Source organism: Apaloderma vittatum, unplaced genomic scaffold, assembly GCF_000703405.1.
Source record: "Apaloderma vittatum isolate BGI_N311 unplaced genomic scaffold, ASM70340v1 scaffold1749, whole genome shotgun sequence".
In the NCBI taxonomy this organism is placed as follows: domain Eukaryota; kingdom Metazoa; phylum Chordata; class Aves; order Trogoniformes; family Trogonidae; genus Apaloderma; species Apaloderma vittatum.
Genome location: NW_009733370.1, coordinates 49,098 through 70,006, shown reverse-complemented (window position 1 = coordinate 70,006; position 20,909 = coordinate 49,098). Strand labels below are relative to the sequence as shown.

The window sequence follows — 20,909 nt, the reverse complement described above, 5'->3', positions numbered from 1 at the left end:
GATAGGGTTAATTCAAAGGAATCTCTAAAGGAGTTAAACTGCTAAGCAGAAAGTGAAAACGCTACCCTGCTGGAGAGAAGTCATTCTCTCATAAACAGCTTCACAGTGGTATTAATAAACCGGCTGAGCCCATGAAGGCTTGAAGAAGGGATTCTTCTCAAGGACAGGCTTGAGGTTGGAAGTGACCTAAAATGTCAAAAGTGTTAAAAATGGACAGGATTAAGTGAACACAGAAAAGCTGAGAGAAGGAGTAAACAATTCAAGATGTTCCTTCCACGAAAGAGACAGCAAAGACAGCAGATGCAAACATAAGCTTAGGTAAGCTTTGTAGGAACTGCATAAATATTCAGCCAATTTCCTTCCATCTACCTCTTTAATGTCACAGTACTGAAGATAACTCATTTACAGCTGAGTCAGGCCTGCCTGCACAGCCTGGACCTTCCTGGTACCAGCTGACATAATCACGGCAGTTACCTGAACATAACCTTCATTCTGGTCATAGAGTTAAAAAACTGTTGAGTTCCTCGGCATGGCTGAAGAGTAGATGCCAGTCACGAGATGTGTACATGGCACCATCATGAAAAGGGACAGTGTGGCAACTACGCAAATTTCTGACATGTCATCATGTAAAACCTGACTTGAGTTAAACTCTTTTCTAGGCTTTGAAATACTCACATTTTTCCCTGTCTATGCAGAGAGGATGCCAAACCTCTGTTTCTCATTTAAAGAGAAGCACCTGTTTCTCATTTAACATAAAACTATGTTACACCATTTTGGCAATGTAAAAAATCTTCTAAGTTTGGGGTAGGTTATGTTTATCCACAAGAAAAGCTGTTTGTATCGATAAAAAGTTTATGCTAGCCATATTGGCAATGAGGCTCATGGTTTTGCCCCTGAGGAGGTCTTTCACCACATATTTAAGAGACATGTAGGCATCCAACAGTACCCAGAATATTTACTGAATATTCTGAATGTACCGAATGTATTTACTGATTATTTTACTATAAAGAGGAACTTAATTGCTGATGTTAATGAAAAACTATTTTGATAATGTCTGGTCTGTAAGCAACTGAAATTATATTGCTCCAACTGAAAGGCTTTGATCATTAACTAATTTTGTAAAATCAATAGATTAAGGAAAAAAAAATCTTTCTTCTCTATCAGTAGAACAACTATGGTTTCTTTGAGGCAACACTGACTTTTTGATTTTGTGTTGCAAATATCTATACTAGTTAAGAACTGCTTACTAAAATAAAATTATTGCGAATATTTAATCATCATATATTATGGTATCATATGCTACAGCAGATAAGAATGCTAAATATAAAGCATGCATATGTGTAAATTGAAGATGTTCAAATACGTATGTGTATATATATCCATATGGTCCTATTTGCTGGCAACATTTCTAACAATAACTGTGTTAACATGTTAAAAAAAAAGGAAACATAATGAAGAAAGTATAGGCCCTTGTAGTTCCTAGGTATGCTTCTGAAGAGACATAGGTCAAAAGTAGTGTTCATCAGCTGGGAATGATTCCCAGCCTCTTTTAGCCAGTTTCTACGTGGTTTTCATGGAAAATCAAATGGACTTCAGTAGTAACAGTTGAGCTCTCATCCAAATTCCATGTAAGTTAATAGGAGACTTCCCATTAAATTCAGTAGTCTAAGAATGAGGCCCTCAGAATACCCGCCTTGTTAAAACGTGTCCTTGCTTTACTTTCAGTCACATGGATGTTGCTTTTATGTTCCAACAGAAGGTGGTTTAGAAGAGCCAACAGTAGCCAGAAGGCAGCCACAAGTTAGAAAAAGAAACAAAATCTGTGTATAGGTTTCAACAGCTGTTTTGTTACCCAGATATACAGGTGGGGGTTTAAAGTGCAGCTTTTCAAAGTGGAAGTATTATTATATACCAAAGGAAGCTGTGGAGATGCCAGAACGGCATCACTAGGCTGTTACTATATTCTCTGACACCACTAAATTGAACAGGGTGTCCATACCAAAAATCATTTCTCAGCTGTAGGAGTGGATTAGATGTTTTGGGGTGAGGGAAATCCCAGTGTCACTTTCCTCTAAGAGACTGATCAACTGCCCTGTGCCTGAATTCAGTCTGTGATATGTAGGACCGTTAGTCCCATGGCAGTTCTCCTTAACAGAACAGCTTAAAAGTACAACTGAATGAGCAATGCTCAACCCCTTAACCTAATTTAATTCTTTAATTTGGCAATTGTGCATAAGGAGTTTTTGGCACACGATAGGGAATAGAAGGTGGATGGGAAAGTTTGCTTTGCTGTAGAATTGCATGAAAAGGCATGAGTCTGGTGAAAACTGGGGAAGGAACTTGATTCAGCACTTCCCAAATTTTGTGCATAATTATCAACTCTCAACACTTTCTCTGAAGACCATCATTCATCTGTATCACCACACTTTGCTTGGAAAGAATGATACAAGTAGAATCATTTTATGGACTGAGGGTCATGTGCCAGTACTTTTAATTAATAGAATTATATTCATTATCAGCAGAGTTACAGTAGTGTTTATTTTATTTCCTTCCTTTCCCTATGTCTGTTCTACTTTCATTCTCTTTCTTTTGGGATTTCACAATGGTCTTCCCGCTTTGTCTTCATATTTCAGTAAAACAAATATTTTCATGGGAAAAAAAGAAGGTGGTTTTGTGTTGTGCCTAACGGGCAGTCATATTTTTTCTATAGCATTCCATTGCTTGGCTTACCTACCTTATCTTCACCTTCTACTTTTTATTTTTTTAATGTAGCCAACAGCATTAGATGACAATGTTAGCTGGAGAGGTAGGACCATAAGAAACCCTACTCCTAGCCTATGAAGAACTCGAAAGATTTAGAGTAAGGCTTTGACCTAAACTCCAGAACAAGTAGAAGCCACTCAACGCGTGTAAAGGACTAGCAAAGAAAAGCTGTTTTGTGTCCTAGTGTACATTTCCTAATGTCTGTATACAATGCCACATCCACCATTATACTATGATATTCTGTCACCCTCTAGCGGTGGGTGTGCACTTCTCATAGAAGTGACTGAAGATTTTATCGCCGCACGTCCAGTAGAAGACCTTGTCACATGTAGGAGATAGTAAGCTTCAATGGTGGCCTGTGTGTAGAGCCTTGTTATTTCAGTCTCCACTGCATATATCTTTAAATGGATTGTATCCTATAACTTCATGCCAAAAAAATTAGAGATGTAAATTGTCTGTGTTGGTTTTAGGCAGATTAGTTAATTGTGTATTTTAAAAAAATTATTTCTGTGCTCTTCTCCTTGGATAAATAAGAGAAAACAGACTGAATTCCAACCTGCAAAGTTAGGGAACACAACTGTGCATTTGAAGCCCATATTGGCTAATCAAATCCCTTCTTTCTTAATTCCTAGTTTTACGCACAACAAAAGTACTAGTCTGAGACTATTTGATGCTGCACAGGGCAGGTGCAATGCCCAGTCAAATGTGTGAAAGCAGTAATTGTGTCCAAAATTACAGTGCAATCTATCATATACCACTTGGTGTATTTCACGGTAAAGCAACAAGCCAAAGCCAAAATATTTGGCATCACCTATTCCATTACCCTCAGCAGTTCTTATAAAATCTGTGTTTCTGAACCAGACTTAGAAAAAGCTGAAAGTGCAGTATGCTGGAAAATAGCATTTAATGGGTTCATTTATCAAGATTCCTAGTAAATGTTAATATTGATGTGTTTTACACTGATATTGGACAATTTGGCTTCAGATCACATATGATTTAACGCCTCCTCAGTAACAGCAGAGTACTTGATCTGAAACTGAACTGTTGTGATTTTCACTGGATCAGAAGGTAGTGAAACATATAGAAATTTGATTGATAATTTGAGACAACCGGAACAATCCTTTTTGATCACTTTGCAGATGCTCTTCTCAGAGATAAAGCAAGTATTATTCATCTCTTGGCTGAGACTGTACATTTCCTCATAACATAACTTTGTATTTGAAGTATAAAACATAGGCTATACATTCACGACTTCTGTATGAACTCAGAATTACCCAGTAATTAAATTGGTTCCTGATATCTTTATTAAAGAGATGCACAGCAGCATCTTTGTGGTCACAAACGAAATACAAGTATGTATCAGTATGTCACAGATAGTTCTGCAAAGACTTTTTGATACCTCCTCACCAGGAGGAATTGTTTAACTGATCTGCCCTGAGACACTTCAGGAGCAATTATCCCTGCTTGGACCAGATACAGCCCCCCAGCAACATTATGGAAAAGCAAACTCCTTTCATTTGAGAACGATGCTCTCGGTAAAACTTCAAGTTTCTCAAGAAAGAACACAGCATACACTTCCTGTAATGTGTAAAGAGCCTGGGACACTCAAGAGGAGGGTCCTGACCATGCTGGTAATTATCAAACCTTTTTCTGCATCTCTGAACTTTTGGCATACCTGCCAGTCTTTGCTCCCACCCTCACAAGGGTGTCCTAGAAACACAGCTGGGAAGAGGAGTGGAAAATATTTCTCATGTCGTCAGGAACATTAGTTCAGTGTTTTAAAAATAATACCAAAAAGCATGCAGATTTGGCACCTACTTTCAGATTTCATCGTTTACTGTCTGTGGGAGTTTATGTCTGTGTCTGAATCCTGCAAACATGCATATAATATATATTGCACACGTGTGCACCCACATGCGAGCAGAGCTGGGCACATCCACAGAGGCAGAGATTTGCATTTATTTTATCATATTCATTTAATTGTCCTTAGGTTACTGGAGAAAACAAGGGGTTTTTTGCTAATGGAACAGCAACTATATTTAGGGAAAATTAAGTTATCTTTATCATCGCATATGATGAAGCAGTTTCAGTAATGCGCATGTCAGCGGATTGTTGGTGATTGTACATCCTTCAGAGAGAATACAAATAGACTTCACTGACCCTGGAGTGCTGAGAGTAACATGAAACTTACTCTGACTTGTAAACTGAGCAAACATGACATGGAGGTCACAGAATAAGGGCATATATGCATCTTTCAGCCCTTGTTTTGACAAAGTGACTTCTTTCTCCAGAGGGACATTTCTGCCATTTTTTTCCAGCATGTTTCACCTTTCACTGACTATTAATCCCAGTTTGACTTAACTGCAAATTATAACCCCCAGCTATAAGCTTATGGGAGTTAATTCTTAATTTTTTTTATCACTTATTTCAGCACACAGCATTCAGAAAGTCTAAGGGTAAGGAAAACAACAAATTGAGTTTAAATAAAGTGCAACAAGTTATAAATATTAGAACAAAAAGTATTATTAAAGTTCATATTAATTAATTGAAGGTTTTTATTGCTAGTAGCTTTAGGAAATCAGAGTAGATCACAACATTCTTGAAACTGTGCATTTTCTAATATTCTATTCAATATTCTTCCAGCTTTAGTAAGATAGCTTCCCTGTGTCTGCTGCAGTCTAACATTTTTACAGACATCAGCTTTATGCAGAATTTTCAGAACTTTATGAACTGGATTAACAAAGAAAGTTCTGCTAAAAGTGAAATTACTCAGAATATTCTTATTTTTCTGAATGCATGCTCATGAAGTATGTTTAATACATGCATGGGTAGCATCCCATCACAGAATACTTCAAAATAAAGGTATTGGCACAGCAACTAGCATATTTATTCAATGCAGTAGAACAACTGTGGATGGAGTTCAGCTTCTGATAACTAACTGATAAAGCACTGCTAGCAGTTATCAACATGTGTGGCAAAAGACACTGAAATTCTTATCCCTCGTTAGTAGATGGGAAAATGAGACATGTCAAAGATCACTGCAGACTTTATCTGGAACTCACCCTTCTGAATCTCTTTTCAGCTAGGCCATTAAATTGGAGGACAATAGTAGTGGCTGCTTATGTGAGTAAATGTGACAGGCTTGGTTGTCATTGTGGTGTAGGTTATTAGGTCAGTGATGCCAGTTCCAAGGCTGGAAAAAGCAGTATGTCAGGCTAGACCAGGAAACAGAAGAGTTAACTTCTTTTTTTTACAATGTTAAAGAGAAAAGTGTAAGGTAAAAGGGATTAATTCTTTTTCTAGTATAATAACCAAACTCCATTTCAAGGACAATGTGTTTTCCCATGGTGTGACTCTTAAACAGACTTCAGGGAGTAGAACAGCAGCATTTTGTAGCTTCTAAGTATTGTCTGTTTTTTTGTTTTTTTGCAACAGAGCTACAGTGAACCTGTTGATGTTAAAGCCTCCCCCCAACCTCAGATGATGAATTCAAAGCAGTCGGTGTTTCATGGGCCTGCCCAGGCTCACTCTGCACTGTACCTCAGTTCCCACTACCACCAACAACCAGGAATGAATCCTCACATCACTGCCATGCATGCCAATATCCCCAGGAACATAGCACCCAAGCCCAACAACCAAATGCCAGTGACTGTTTCCATAGCAAACATGGCTGTGTCCCCACCACCGCCTCTTCAGATCAGCCCCCCTCTGCACCAGCATCTCAACATCCAGCAGCACCAGCCGATTTCAATGCAGCAGTCCATTGGAAACCAGCTACCAATGCAGGTCCAGTCTACTTTACATTCACCTACAATGCAGCAAGTAAGTTCGACCTTTTCATTTGTCTGGGGAATTATTTGAGGGGTGGAGAAAAGTCCTCCAGAAGTTGAAAATCATAGAATTGTGGAATGGTTTAGGTTGGAAGGGACCTTAGAGGTCATCTAGTCCAACCTCCCTGTCATGGGCAGAGATGCCCTTAACTAGACCAGGTTGTTCAAGGCCTCATCCAGCTTGGCCTTGAACATCTCCAGGGAGGGGGCCTCCACAGCTTCTCTGGGCAATCTATTCCAGAGTCTTACCACCCTCGTAATGAAGAATTTCTTCCTAAAATCCAGTTTAAACCTATTCTCCTTTGGTTTAAATCCATTACCCCTTGTTCTGTCATAGTGAGAGATATTTAGAGGTATGGTTTAGCTTTAATTTTGCAGAGTTCCAAATCCCCAGTAGTATAGTCTGGGAGGTTAGTGTTTCAAAGGCAGAAAACAAACAAGTAAGTTTACCTACAATATGGGGAACTTCAGTAGAACTGTTTGTGGTAGCGCTTATGTTCACCACATTCTTCTGAACACTAGCTCTGTCTCCCCACCAAATTCAGGAGGCATCTTCTAAGCAGAATTGTGTCCATAGATCCAACTGCAAATCTAAGAGTATTCTGAAATATAAGTGAAATGTTAAGTCTCCAGGAAACACATTTTAGAAACAAAATGCATGGAACAGACAGAGGGAACCTGAAGCAACACAGGTCGTGTTAAACATGCTAGAATAAACAAGCAGGAGTATGTTTGTTTATGCTGCATTCATAACTTCAATTCTTCTGGAAATAAATGGTCCGTCCTCAGTATCCCAATATGATGGCTTTTTTTTTTAATTTCTTTTGCATTCTCGATGTTTTAGATAGTTGATTTTCAATACATTTCTGAATGAATGCAGGCCAACCATAATATTGTGACTTTTGGGTGCAGGCCTAGGGAGTGTTAGAACAGATTAACTCTCCTTTTGTATTGCATGAGAACTGACTATCAATAATAAGATCTTGCTTGGCAAAGAGGCATTAGAATGAAAATTTTTTTGGATGAGTTGCAAGAATATACAAAACTTGTACACGAAAAACTTGTCAGTTCTGGTTGATAATACATAGTCATGAACTTGCTGCATGTTTTGAGTATCTCTGTATATTCACTTTTGCTAACAAGGCATTTGCTTTCCAAACTGGAAACATTTAATCTCAAGACTGGTCTTTAGACGTGAGACTACCTGAACAAAAAACACAGGTTCTATCTGGGAGAACAATTTAACAGGGAAAGAAATTTTCCAAAGCAGGACACACACAAAAAAATTAATAAAAAGAGTCGAAAGCAGTCTTTTTCAGAAGATAAACCAAGGTGTTCTCAGAAGGATCTGAATTTTTTTCAGAGACTTTGATCTTGTTTTAAAGAGTGATTTGGAGTAATCAGGAATGAAAATTTGTAAAGTATTTACAACTTTTTCCTAGTCCAGTTTATTTTTTACAGTCAGAGTAAACACACTTAACAGACTTATGGCCACACAAATGTGAAGTCTTTTACTGTCATGTACTCCTGAAGGTTTTCCTATTAGTTAGAAACCCAGTGTCCTGATGTGAGTGTCCTGGGAGAGCCCATGTTCAAGTCTCAGAGAAACTCAGGAGTTAACCTCAAGCCTGGACAGCTAGAATTATCTAGGGAGGTCCTAGACAGGTGAGCCAGGAGGGTCTATTTAGAGATCCTGTCTATTGCAATCCTCTTTGAACCTGAAAACTCAGGGCAATGAGAGACAAAGGACAAAGCAATGAACAGAGACTTAATGCAAGTTAATGCAATAGTTGTATTTCAGCAAGTTTTTCTGGTAAAGTGATTCAGTCTTCCAAGTTCAGATTGTTTGCCAAGTTCAGTGCCACTTGTAGATTATTTGTCCAGTGCAGAGCTATAGAAGATCAAACCCCTTATGTCTTTTTCAGAATCATTGATAGGCGTAATTTACTGAACAGATTTGAAAATCTGGCTTTAGTTATTAAATTAATAGAACAGTAGTTTCTAGCAAAAGATGTAATGCAGATGTTAGATGCCTACATATGTATACAAACATCATCATTATTGTATGAATCCAGACACTTAGGTGTTATTCCAAACCATTACATACTGCAAAAAAGGTAAGATACTAAGAATCCTCAGATGGTTTATTTTACCAAGTTGCACACTTGTAGCATATGGTGTGCATGCCAGTGGCTTGAGAGTACTTTCACTCATCTGTGAGGTGTGTGGCATGCAGTTGAGTTTTTTCTAGCTTAAGAGAAAACGCAGGATGCCAGGTTGTAGAAAACAGGTACCTAGAAGTCAATATGTAGACCTGTGCCATGATGAGTCTTTTGCTTTACTAACTAGGAATACAATAAAGGAAAAAAATGCTGTAGCTCTGGGTTCCTGCTTTCCATTGTTAAACTCATGAAATATTAGCTTAAATACCTTTTACCAATTCCCATTCCTTAGCCATAAAACCTGATGCTTACAATGAAGATACCTGGGTGAGAAGTTTCTGAGCTTCACTCAAGGTGACAGGTGCTTATTACCTGTTGAAATGCTACACTGCCAAACTATATTTCTCTTCAAGCGCTGTGGAACATCTGCAAGACAGTTTTTATTTCTTACACTCCTGCTTTTGAGCTCTATAAAATTATATAATTACATTTTGGAATATTTGTAATATTTTTTAATTTATTTTTTTTAGCGTACAACATTTTATGGAGTCTGTGAATTAAGTTTAAAAGTGGAATCCATTTCTTTTAAATAGTGATGGAAACAATGAAAAAGCAAAGCATGTGTTAAATTTTAGGACAGCAAGTGTACTAACAATGCTATCATTTGCCATGTCAGAGCACAACAGTGGTATCCTGTCTAGTCTCTTAGGTATGACTGTTTCTAGTTATGCTCAAGAAATGTTAGAAAACACAATGCCCAGGTTTTCATACTGCATTAGAGCAGGAAGGATAGGTCGGCCACCAGGAGGCAAATAGCAAGTCAAGAAGCTATAACCTGAAGGTAAAGGCCTTTATTTGAACTCAATTGTGAAAAGACTTTGCTCTTCCCTCTTCTCAAAACTGAGCAAACACTCTGCTGATCACAGAGCACGTTAAAGAGGAGAAGAGTTGGTGGGGAAAAAAGCGAGCCCTCCAAATGGAGACAGCCCCACAGAGTCAACAGCAATGAGGACAGAGAAGAGACACCACCCTGTATGTCCACCCTGTGATGAGGAGGGAAGGAGGACTCTGGATGTGAGGTTCAGTTCCAGCAGCACAGTGCAGACCACTGAGCTACATAAAAAGACGACCAAGAATAATGGGAGAATATGTAGTCTGATAAAGCAGAAGCCATAGCTGCATTTAATTCAGCTTGTTTTTACTTCCCTCAGCTGTTTGATTTACTCCATGCTAAAGGTGTGGCCACTCTAAGCCTTTTCCAAAGACTCCAGTGGCCATCTAATTTATGTAAGCAGAAGGTAATTAACATCCTGCTCCCCACAGCATGACTAGCAACAGGAGACATTTTCTTTTTTTTTGAAACCTCCTCACCACTGCTCGTTCCACACCGATGAATACACTTTAAAAAGAAATAAAGTAAATTTTCTAAGTCACACTGCAGCATGAAACTGAACGGGCAAGAGAAGGGTAAGTCTGCCAAGAGTTTCCTAGCTGTGTTCTACTCTGGGCATTCACACACTGAGCTGGCTGAACACCACCATTGCAGACAGACGGCTGTGCCATGGACATGTCAGAAGCAGCAGACACAGCTACCAATGGTTGGTTCTGATTTTTTTCCTTTTTTTCCTCAACATCCAGCTCTGAAATAGTTAGTGACTTACTAGTGTGACACTCAAAGGTAGCAGGCTCTGGAAGTGCCTGCTCTCTACCTGCTTTAACACTGTGGTTGCAGGAGATTTGATCATTTGTTTTGTCCCAGAGGGAGGATAGTTTCTTATCAATGACCCTCTTGTAGTATGTCTGAAGGACTGCCAGCTCCAAGAAAAATCACATAAAGATCTAGATTTCAGTCCTGGGAGGCAGGAACACAGTTCTCCAAAACTGTCTGTGAGTACCTTTAGGCAATGACAGATAAGAAGTGCTGACCTGGGGGAGAGAGTGCTGCCCTCATTGCTGCCAGGACAATGAGCTGATCTTGATCAGCTCCGCAGGGAACAACGTGTCCTCCTCCACTTCCAGTGGTCCTTGCCTGCACGTGTGCAGCTGCCAAACCAAGAGAGACTGCCAGCTGGAGAAGGGCAGTCTCCTTCAGGAGTACACAAAAACTACAGAGCATCAAGAAGATCAGAAGTGCTGGTAGCCAAAAATCCTCAGTGACTGTGCAATTTCTGTTACTTTTAAAATCAATTAATTCTGTGGAGTATGCAGCTGATGCAATGCATCCAAATTCTGAAATGCACAAGGCAAAGTAAAATTTAGGTATTAGCATTTTGGTCATATGCCTAGCATTGGTAAATGGTTTTTAATCTCTTTTAAACAATCTTTGAGTTATCTAAAAACTTTTGTAACTTCTGCAAAGGAGACTGTATTGTCTTTTTCTGTTCCAAAACAGGTAACGAATAAATTAAATAATGGGCACTACTATAGGCTTTTGGGGTGCTCATTTACAGTGTTAATCATTTAGACTCTAAAAAATGGGCAGTTAGTTCTATTCTGATACTTAGATTTAAGTTAGATCCTGTTTTTTGTTATATTTAACTTCCAATTCTGAAATATATTATATTTTTCTTAAATGTTATTAAGAGGAACCATGCTAAAGTCTAAATTCACTGCATAGCATTTTTTCTTTCATCCACTTCTGTCACACTGGAAAAATCACAGTAAACTCATAAATCATAGGACTTACAGAATGGATTCGGTTGGAAAGGACCTTAATTGTCATGTAGTTCCATGCCCCATCTAACCAGGCCTTGAATGCTTCCAGGGAGAGGGAATCCACAGCTTTTCTGAGCAACCTGTTCCGGTGTCTCACCACCCTCACAGTAAAAGATTCCTACCTAACATCTGATCTGAGTCTACCCTCTTTCAGTTTGAAACCATTAACCTTCATGCTACTACTACACTCTCTGATAAAGAGTCCTTCCCCAGTTTTCCTGTGGTCCCCTTCAGCTCCTGGAAGGCTGCTGTAAGTCTCCCCAGAGCCTTCTCTTCTCCAGGCTGAACAACTCCAACTTTCTCAGCCTGTCCTCATAGCGAAGGTGTGCCAGCCCCCTGATATTCTTGGTGGCCCTCCTCTGGACTCGCTCCAACAGGTCCATGTCCTTCATGTATTGGGGACCCCAAAGCTGAATACAGCACTGCAGGTGGGGTCTCACAAGAGCAGAGTAGAGGGGGAGAATCACCTCCCTCGACCTGCTGGCCATGCTTCTCTTGATGCAGCCCAGGATGTAATTGGCTTTCTGGGCTCTGAGTGCACGTTTCTGGCTCATATTCAGTTTTTCTTCTACCATCACTCCCAAGGCCTTCTCTGCAGGGCTACTCTCAATCCACTCGTTGACCAGCCTGTATTTGTGCTTGGGATTGCTTCAGCCCAGGTGCAGGACCTTGCACTTGGCCTTGTTGAACGTCATGAGGTCTGCATGAGCCCTCAAGACTGTCCATGTCCCTCTGGATGGCATTGCTTCCCTCCAGAGTGTCAACCGCATCACACATAGAAGAATGGAATTTTTCTTTCATTAAATTCTCATGTGAGCATCACATCACTATGATACGTTTTTACTGATACAGAGTTGCTTCTCTTCCATCTTTTTCTTAGGTTTGACATGATTTTTAATTTTTGCTTAGTTGGGATAAGATGGTCTGAATCTTAACCCTTATCCAAATCAGCACAATTTCTCCAAGTTGCAGGCAAAAACAGCATCTGAAGCTGCAGCCTGTTTTCTCTTGCAAAGTCATTCTTTCTCTTCTCTACTAACACAGATATTTGTGCTTCTTTCTGAGTGTATCCTGCTCTCCAGTCTGTTGTACTGTGCTGTTTTGTGTGGTGAGTGATAAGACCAAGGATTCACTCCCTCCCAAATACGGCCAGTCATAGTTAAGGAGCCCTTTTAAGTAGCCCTACTGGAAGCATCTCCTTCCCTGCTCAAAATTCTTCACCCTGGCATTGGGTGGGATGGTGAGCCCCACTACAATCTCTGTCCCACTTTGGTTCGCAAGTAGAGCAAGCAAAACTAGATTCTTAATGTCTAGTAACCATGGATGCAAGTGTATGCATAGCAAAGAAGCAGAAGATTAATGTATGTCACATTTTATTTATTATTTTTTTAAATAATAATTCATTTCAGTCTACTTTTAGGTATTTCTTTTCCTTTAGAAAATAAATGTATACAACAAGATGATTGCATAGCCTGCCAAAAATAATAGCCTCATTTTTTCTGGTATATATTATATACAGTAAACTCAGGGACCTGCTGTATTTGTCCAGATTTCTTCTTCTTTTTTGTTAAGCTTTGTCTTTGAATGAGGTCAAGAGAAAAAAAAAATCATTAATATCTGTCAACTTCCTTTATAACCTTAAGGAAAAATCTTTGTATGATATCACACAGACAGATTTTCAATTTCCTTGTGTAATAAACAGATGCTTTAGGATTTGGATGTAATTTAAAGGTTTAAAATATCACATTGAGATTGATGAATAAATCAGTTGTGAAGACAAAAACATTGATGCCTGTTGAAAATACCTCTCCAGACAGGCAGGAAATGAAATTAGTTCCCAGTAAAGTGTGGAGATGAGGATCACTGTTTAGTTCTGCTGCAGGCTTTTTAGGACTTGCTACAGTGGCACAACGAAACTGCTAAGGCTACAGAAATCTAATTAAAGAGCAAATGTCCCTCCTGACATCAAATTAATCTTTATCAAGTTCCCTATTTTTATTTCAATCTGGAACAAGAAAATGAAATTTAAAATTCTAGGCATGTTGCAAAACAGTTGGCGATTTTCTCTTGAGCATTACAATGCAAAAACATTCAGCATTGTTTAATTAGATCTTGAAGCACTCATTTTCTGAGCACTCTTTATCTCATCATTGTTTGCTAAGGGCTTACATAAATAATACAAAAAATATTTACTACAAGCCTGGAACAAGGCTGTCTCCCTCTGTTGTACGGATCTATATTTCCAGAGCTTTTCCTGATGATGAAAAAGCTGAAGTAATTATTGTTTACATCTTAAGCATCACCACACTTTATCAGACCTTCATATTGAGTTCAGGTTTCTTAAATTACTTCGCCTTAACAAGTCTGTTTTCCGACACCCACATTGCTAATATTCTGGTAGCCCTGAACCCCAGCGGGACTGCTGAGCTGTGGCAGGTCAGCTCCTTCGGGATCTGGAGCCTGACTCAGATACTTCTGCACCATGTTAAAACCTGTTGCTTGAGGGTGTCCTAAGAAACAGTCCCCAATGCCAGGCAGTTATAAACTAAAGAGACTTGCCAGGTGCAAGATGAATATGTTGTTGCCCCTTATTTTACAGATAAGAGAATTGGATCCATGGTCCCAACCTTAACAGGAGAGCTGCCAATTCAGTCCAAAGGCACATAAATGCTGGAAGCCTCACTGCAGGAAAGACATTGAGGTGCTGGAACGTGTCCAAAGAAGGGCAACAAAAATTGTGAATGGTCTCAAGAAGAAGTCTTATAAGGACCAGCTGAGGGAACTGAGATGCTTAGCCTGGAGAAAAGGAGGCTCAGGGTAGACCTTATTGCTCTCTACAGCTACCCAAAAGGAGGTTATAGTGAGGTGGGAGTCTGTCTGTTCTCACCAAGACAGGACAAGAGGAAATGGCCTCAAGTTGTGCCAAGGAAGATTTAGATTGGACGTTAGGAGAAAATTCTTCATCAGAAGGGTTATCAAACATTGGAGCAGGCTGCCTGGGGAAGTGGTTGAGTTACTGTCCCTGGAAGTATTTAAAAGACATGTAGATGTGGCACTTACAGAAACAGTTTAGTAGTGGACCTGGGAGTGCTAGGTTAAGTCGGACTTGGTGATCTTAAAGGTCTTTTCCAATCTAAACTATTACATGATTCTGTAAGAAAGCCAAAGCAATTTGTCTGTGGTCACAGAGAAAATATGAGACTAAGTCCCAGCCCAGTTCGGAGCTGGCTTTTAAACCACAGACCATCCTCCAGCATCTAAGCTATTTATTTGTCCTAAGTCCAGAAGAAATGGAACAGATACTGTGCTAATGGTCTCTTCCTCTGATTTGGAGAACTGTCTCTTCTTGCGGCGTGAATACTTGAGTCTCTGTGCCTGCTCATTTGCATGCTTCACTGCAGCACTGCTTCTAGTGCACTGCATACTGTGTTTTTCTCGTATTTATGATTGTTTCATGAATACTGATAAGAAATAGCTATGGGGCTTTGCTACCAAAGAGAAACCTGAGTGCCTGAGGGTAGAATGTGTTTCTGTGTCTAGTTTCCTCTTATACCTAAATTAGAAAGACCCTTATGGGTGATGTTTTATATAAAAATGATGAGGGTGACATACAAAGTCAAATTTTTTGCCTTCTAATTACACAAAACTCCAATTAAAGTCATTGGGAAATCCACTTGATTAGCGTTTCCTTTGGATCAGTTGCAGGCGTGGGGGTTGTTTATGAAACCTGATGTGCTGGTTTAAAGCTTGGTGAAAAAGCAGTGTACAGAGTGTGGGGTTTACACACTCCCACACCATGGGTGGAGTTTATTTTACGTTATGAGCAGAGCAATATATAAGTTATATGATAACTAGATGCAGAATTCAGCTGTGAACTTGCCCACTGCTAATAATCTGGGTTTGGAGTCATCAGGGACAAAGTGAGGCTTCAAAGAGCATTTGAAGTACTGAAGTGTGACTCAGGATGTTCTCCATATGGAAGAGATTATGGCAGAAACTTGCACTCCTTTATGGCCTAGGCTAAAATCTGTGATCAGAATGAATGGTGGGAGCTGACAGTGTAGATGAGAGGCACGGGCAAGGCGGAACACTCACGAGACCTCCAGGACAGACCAATGCGAAGAAGTGACATGTTATATTTGAAGGAAGCTGATTATTATGGATGGAGGGGACCAGACAAAAACTGAAAATATTAGTTTGTCTTGATTATGGTTAAGTTGTTAAACTTGCAGAAAAAACCACAACTTTCTGCAATATTCCTGTCCTAGTGAAGTCTGTGTATAAGAAGTGATCACACATAATGCATTAGAATTTAAAACTAAAACCTATGAGCTTTAATCCTGTCTATTCTGTATGTAGACTTTGGTCAGAAGGAGTGGGTTTTTAAACTTGGTTCAAGTTCAATTGCTGTTTTAGCAGCTACATATCCAGTTAACTTGAGTGGGAATTGAATGCTCTTGCCCCGGGAAGGAGTTTGATCTGTTCTTTTTCAGAAGACATCAATTGCATTCCCATACTTTTACCCAATGTAGTTCTTCGAACTTTACAGGAACATGATGTACATTTATGCAGGGTGAACCAGATACACTAGCCTTGAAATTTCAATTGTTCCCTTGGTTTTGAAACACAACATTTAAACACTCCCATATATCAAAAGAACTAAAAATTATTATGACTTTTCATATGACAGATATTTCAGGGAACGGGTTACATGTCATTTTGTAACTTCCACTTTTATTATTGTCTTCTTGGTTTCAAAAAAGCAAGTTACTCTGTGCTACTTTTGCTACATTAGTCCAACAACTGTTAAAAAGCTTTAGTTGAATTTCTGTTTAGTTGAGAGAGAAGTACAAATAAAAGAAGCAGCAGATGGTCCCTTTGTGACTGAATGAAGAAAAAGGGGTTTGAGAATAATATGTGAATAGGTGTAGTCTAATAAAACAGTCAGCCACCTGCTGCCTACATCCTTCAAAAAGATTCTGTTGCATATTCTGGGAATTAACGACTAGTGTGTATCCTTACGTTTAATCTAAATGGAAGCTCTAAGGAGCAAACAGATCTTTTTGCCCTAGTGCTGATTGAGTTGTTCTCTTGGTTTTGAATTGTTTGTGCTCTGTCCCTTTCAGTTCCATCCTGTGGCTGTGTAATAACTAACAAAGATTTGGCAGTGTTTCATTTCCCAAACCAAAGAAAGATTTTAAAACTTTGAAAGCATCTACAAATGTTTTCTTATTTTAAATCTGACAGCTTAAAACACCTGGAAAAGAAGTATTCTGCCATTTCACAGGACACGCTGTTCGTCCGGTTTTTAATGCACCCAATCCATTGCTTGCTTTCTGTACGTTGTATTGTACTTGCTTTCTCCTCTAGGGATTTACTCTTCAGCCTGATTATCAGAATATCATCAATCCAACATCAACAGCTGCACAAGTTGTTACCCAAGCAATGGAGTATGTTCGTTCAGGGTGCAGAAATCCTCCAGCACAGACTGTGGACTGGAATAATGACTACTGCAGTAATGGGTAAGCAGCCAGTGAATGAATGCCACCTTGTGCTGAGCAACATTCATGACACAAGTATCTGATGGAGTATTTGGGAACCGCTTTGTTGCCTGTTTCCCTATAATATTTCACAAGCGCATCTGTGATAGCATTGTATTTATACAGCAGTTAAACTCCTGTGGGATAACAAGTTTTCAATGCGTACATTTACTAGACATTGTGGTCACATTATCACAGCACATACACTTTGGTCTTAGAGAACTTGAATTTCTCAGAAAATGAGAACTGAAATCTTAGGGGTTAGGTAGGAAACGAGTTTTAAAATCACTGCCTCTACTTGAGAGGCAAATGGCATGAATTATTTTCTGCAGTGACTATTGCTGAGGAGAGCAAAAACAACTAGTTTGGGTCATGAGAAACCACATCAGTGAGATGCAGAGGTGGTGCATGGGATACAAGATAGTGGAAGGGAATTCCTCAAAGATCACATGACTGTAAGCAGAAACAAAACACTGTACTTGTAGGAGCTCTTTGCCCTTACCATAAGGTTAGTAGACCTTTCAAATCTTCAACTCCTCTGCAGTATCGTTTCTGTGGAGCTATGTTACTGTGCCAGGAACCTCCTGAAAACATTTAAGACTGTGAACAGAAGATATCTTTTTAGTTTTAAATTATAGATATTGTGCCTTGTGAACATATCCACCAGCCTGACTTCCCCTTGACCTTGGCATAAATACTCAAGGAAAAGGCAAATAAAAGCTCTTGGTTGCTACCAAAGTGTCAAATCTAGCCCAGACAAATGAACACAAAGCAGAATTAAGGACCAATTTCACTCAAATTTACTGAAACTGAGAATTTTACTTGCATTATTGTGAAACTCAAATAAGAACTGAACAAAAATCTTTTTCTGGTCACTAGTTCAGAATAACACTCTGACTAGAACCTGCTGACACTGAGGCAGACTTTAACTCATCTGCATAGCTGCATCACTTTCCCCTTTGCCTATCATTTTTGCCCCATGACTTGCTCACTTGTACAGCAGAATAGTCGCACTACTGTGCTGTACCATTGTAATATCTTGATTTGTGTTGCAGGTCCTTGTAAGAGCCAACCCATCCCACTTACACTGAGTTCTTAATAGACTGTCCTCTGTCAAACAAGCTGTAGCTACCTGTAGCTTTGATTCCTGGTCTCTTCTGGAAAAATCAATGTGCCATCATTCCCACCAGTGCCCTCTAGGTGCCCACAGGGCATAACTTTGCATCAGCAGAAGTTTTCTCTGAGCACACCCTGTATATACCCTGTGTAGATGTGCCTTTGTGAAGCTGTCTGCATGGACTTAACCTATCTTTGCTATAGCATTGACATAAACTGCCAGTGCAGTGTAGCTTACTCTATATTACTCTTGAACTCCAAACCAAGTAAGCTTGTAAAGCTGTGGGAGAACTGAACTGGTGCTAGGTTTTGGCAAGGATGCAGGAGATTAGGAGTAAAGCCTCTCTCCCAGAAAATCTCTGCAGTGTTAACCAAACCCCATCCTCTGTTTTAAATGATGTATTTTTTTTCTGACTTCTACAGACTATTCCGAATTAGAAACTGGTAAATGATTCATTTTTGCTCTGAACTGGTATGATTCAGTGGAAGCTGAAACCCAGCAAGAACTGAATGTATGCTAGACACAAGTGCATTGGTGGAAGGTCTCCTGAAGAACCTCATCACCTGTAGAGAGTTGGTCTAGTTGGCTTTGCCAGAAACTACTGGTGTTCCTTTGTGTGTGCTTACCTGAACCTGCCAACCTAACGTTCTCGGCTATGTCTGCACTAGTGAATCAAACAGGATGGAGATATCAGTGGCTGGTGACCATGTTCATGTAACTAATCTCTGCTGTCCTCTCAAGGAAAGTGCCCACATCATGTAGGGCGTTCATGGAGTATCGCTCTGAGACCTGTGCTAAACCCTCAGCTCAGGGTGAGAGGGATGGTCAGTGCTACCAACCTGCTAGTGTAGGTGATCCCAAACCAGGGCTTAAACCCATGTCCCAGTCCTGTGTATTTTAGAGGTGGATGTGGTCTCTGGGTTGCTACACGCCTCTATGGCACTGGGATTTTTTTCTAATTATTACTGTGGTAATGCAGCCATACTTCACTGATATGCTTGGAATTAATCACATGCAGTAGGGTTGTGGGGTGGGGGTCTTTTTGGAAGAATAGGACTAAAAATTTCTCAAATTTTTTTTAAAAGGCTTTTATTATTTTTCTCTTTGAACAGGGGCATGCAGAGGGACAAAGCACTCTACCTTACCTGAAAATCTGAAACACCTCTCCTTTCCACTGAGGAATGCAGGGAAGTCTTTTCATCATGGATTGCTTTATGCAGTCAAGGCAGTTCTGCATTTTATTAGGAAGTACAAGTTGCTAAGCACTTAGGACTATTTGAGCTTGTGGGTCACCCACTCTGGAAAAAAATAGTCTTGCTTCTTTTTTTTTTCCTTCTCATTTTTTCTCTTTCTTTCTCCTTTCCACCCCTGTCCTGAGATCCTTTAACGGACGTTGCTTTTCTTCTTCCCTGAAGGAAACTTGGACCATTCAGATTTTATGTTGGTTTTTGCTGTGAAGTGCTGCGATAGTAACTGCCTTAGCAACTCTAGATGTCTCGGATAAAAGTCCTGGATTTTCCATTGGTTTTTCATAATGGGTGTTTATATGAAACTACTAAAGACTTTTTAAATGGCTTGATGTAGCAGTCATAGCAAGTTTGTAAATAGCATCTATGTTACACTCTCCTAGAGTATAAAATGTGAATGTTTTTGTAGCTAATTGTAATTGAAACTGGCTCATTCCAGTTGATTGATTTCACAATAAGGGTTAAATTGGCAAACATTCATATTTTTACTTCATTTTTAATCAACTGATTAATAGTTCTATATTTTCAGAGTATTTGGAGAAAAAAAATATTCCCAAATTATATCAATCTAAAATATTGGCTTTTGTGTTATGAAATAAACACAAAAAATAGGGAAAAGAACCTAATGTTGATAAAGAGCAAACACATTTATTTTGTACTGCCTAAAAAATGCTTCTTTTTTTTAAAGAAAATCACTTTATGTGTACTGGTTAGTAAACGTCATTTAAGTCCGTTTATGTATAAAACTGCCAAATGCTTACCTGATATTTTATTAGATGCAGAAACAGATTGGAGACAGCTAAATTATAACCTTTACATATAGCTATGTATTATTGTTTCTTCATACTGTGTCTGTATTTAATCTTTTTTATGGAACCTGTTGCGCCTATTTATGAAATAATAAATATAGGTGTTTGTAAGTAAATTTGTTAGCATTTTAAAGAGGTTTCTTTGATGCTTTAACTTTTGCTGGCACAAATTGTTCACAACTGGTGTGAATACTTTATTTAGTTTTTACAGTGACATATATAACACCAAACCTGCTTTCCTGGCAGCAAATGAAGGTAACCAATACTTATTTCTGTATTTCTTTAGTTGTAAAGGAAAAATAAAAGGTACTTTAGGTAATTCCCTTTTCAAAGCATTGTAGCAGGAAGTTGCCCAAAACTAAGACTGGAACCAACGAAAATAACTGAATAAAACTTCATGATGCTGCTCCTTGAAAATTCATCAATTTTCATTAATTAGTCAATCAAAATAAAAAAATTACCAACCGAAGTATTACCAAATATGCTTCAGCCATTTTATTATACATGCAAAAGGTTTTACAGGGTTTTAGGGAGTGTATCACAAATACATTCTAAAGTGAAAGGTAAGTTCAGCAGCAACAGGGAAAGGGACATTTAAAAAATCTAAAAATCAAAAATTAGATATTTTGTCAATATTTTGGGTCAGGGATAGCTCTAAAAATATATTTCTGGATGATTTCATTCTGGATGCCTGTCCAATTAATGGAGAGTAACACTGATTTGTAT

At 39.1% G+C, this 20,909-nt stretch overlaps 1 protein-coding gene across 1 annotated transcript in view; it reads left to right on the top strand.

The window, feature by feature from the left end:
• TOX (thymocyte selection-associated high mobility group box) overlaps positions 1 to 20,647 on the top strand; it is a 47,754-nt gene extending 27,107 nt beyond the window's left edge. Inside the window, exons 4-6 of the mRNA XM_009875847.1 lie at positions 6,199 to 6,585; positions 16,841 to 16,992; positions 19,240 to 20,647. Of these exons, the coding sequence (XP_009874149.1) occupies positions 6,199 to 6,585; positions 16,841 to 16,992; positions 19,240 to 19,276 (576 nt within the window). The 3' untranslated portion in view covers positions 19,277 to 20,647. The remainder of the gene's footprint in view (positions 1 to 6,198; positions 6,586 to 16,840; positions 16,993 to 19,239) is intronic.
• Positions 20,648 to 20,909: the final 262 nt, after the last annotated feature.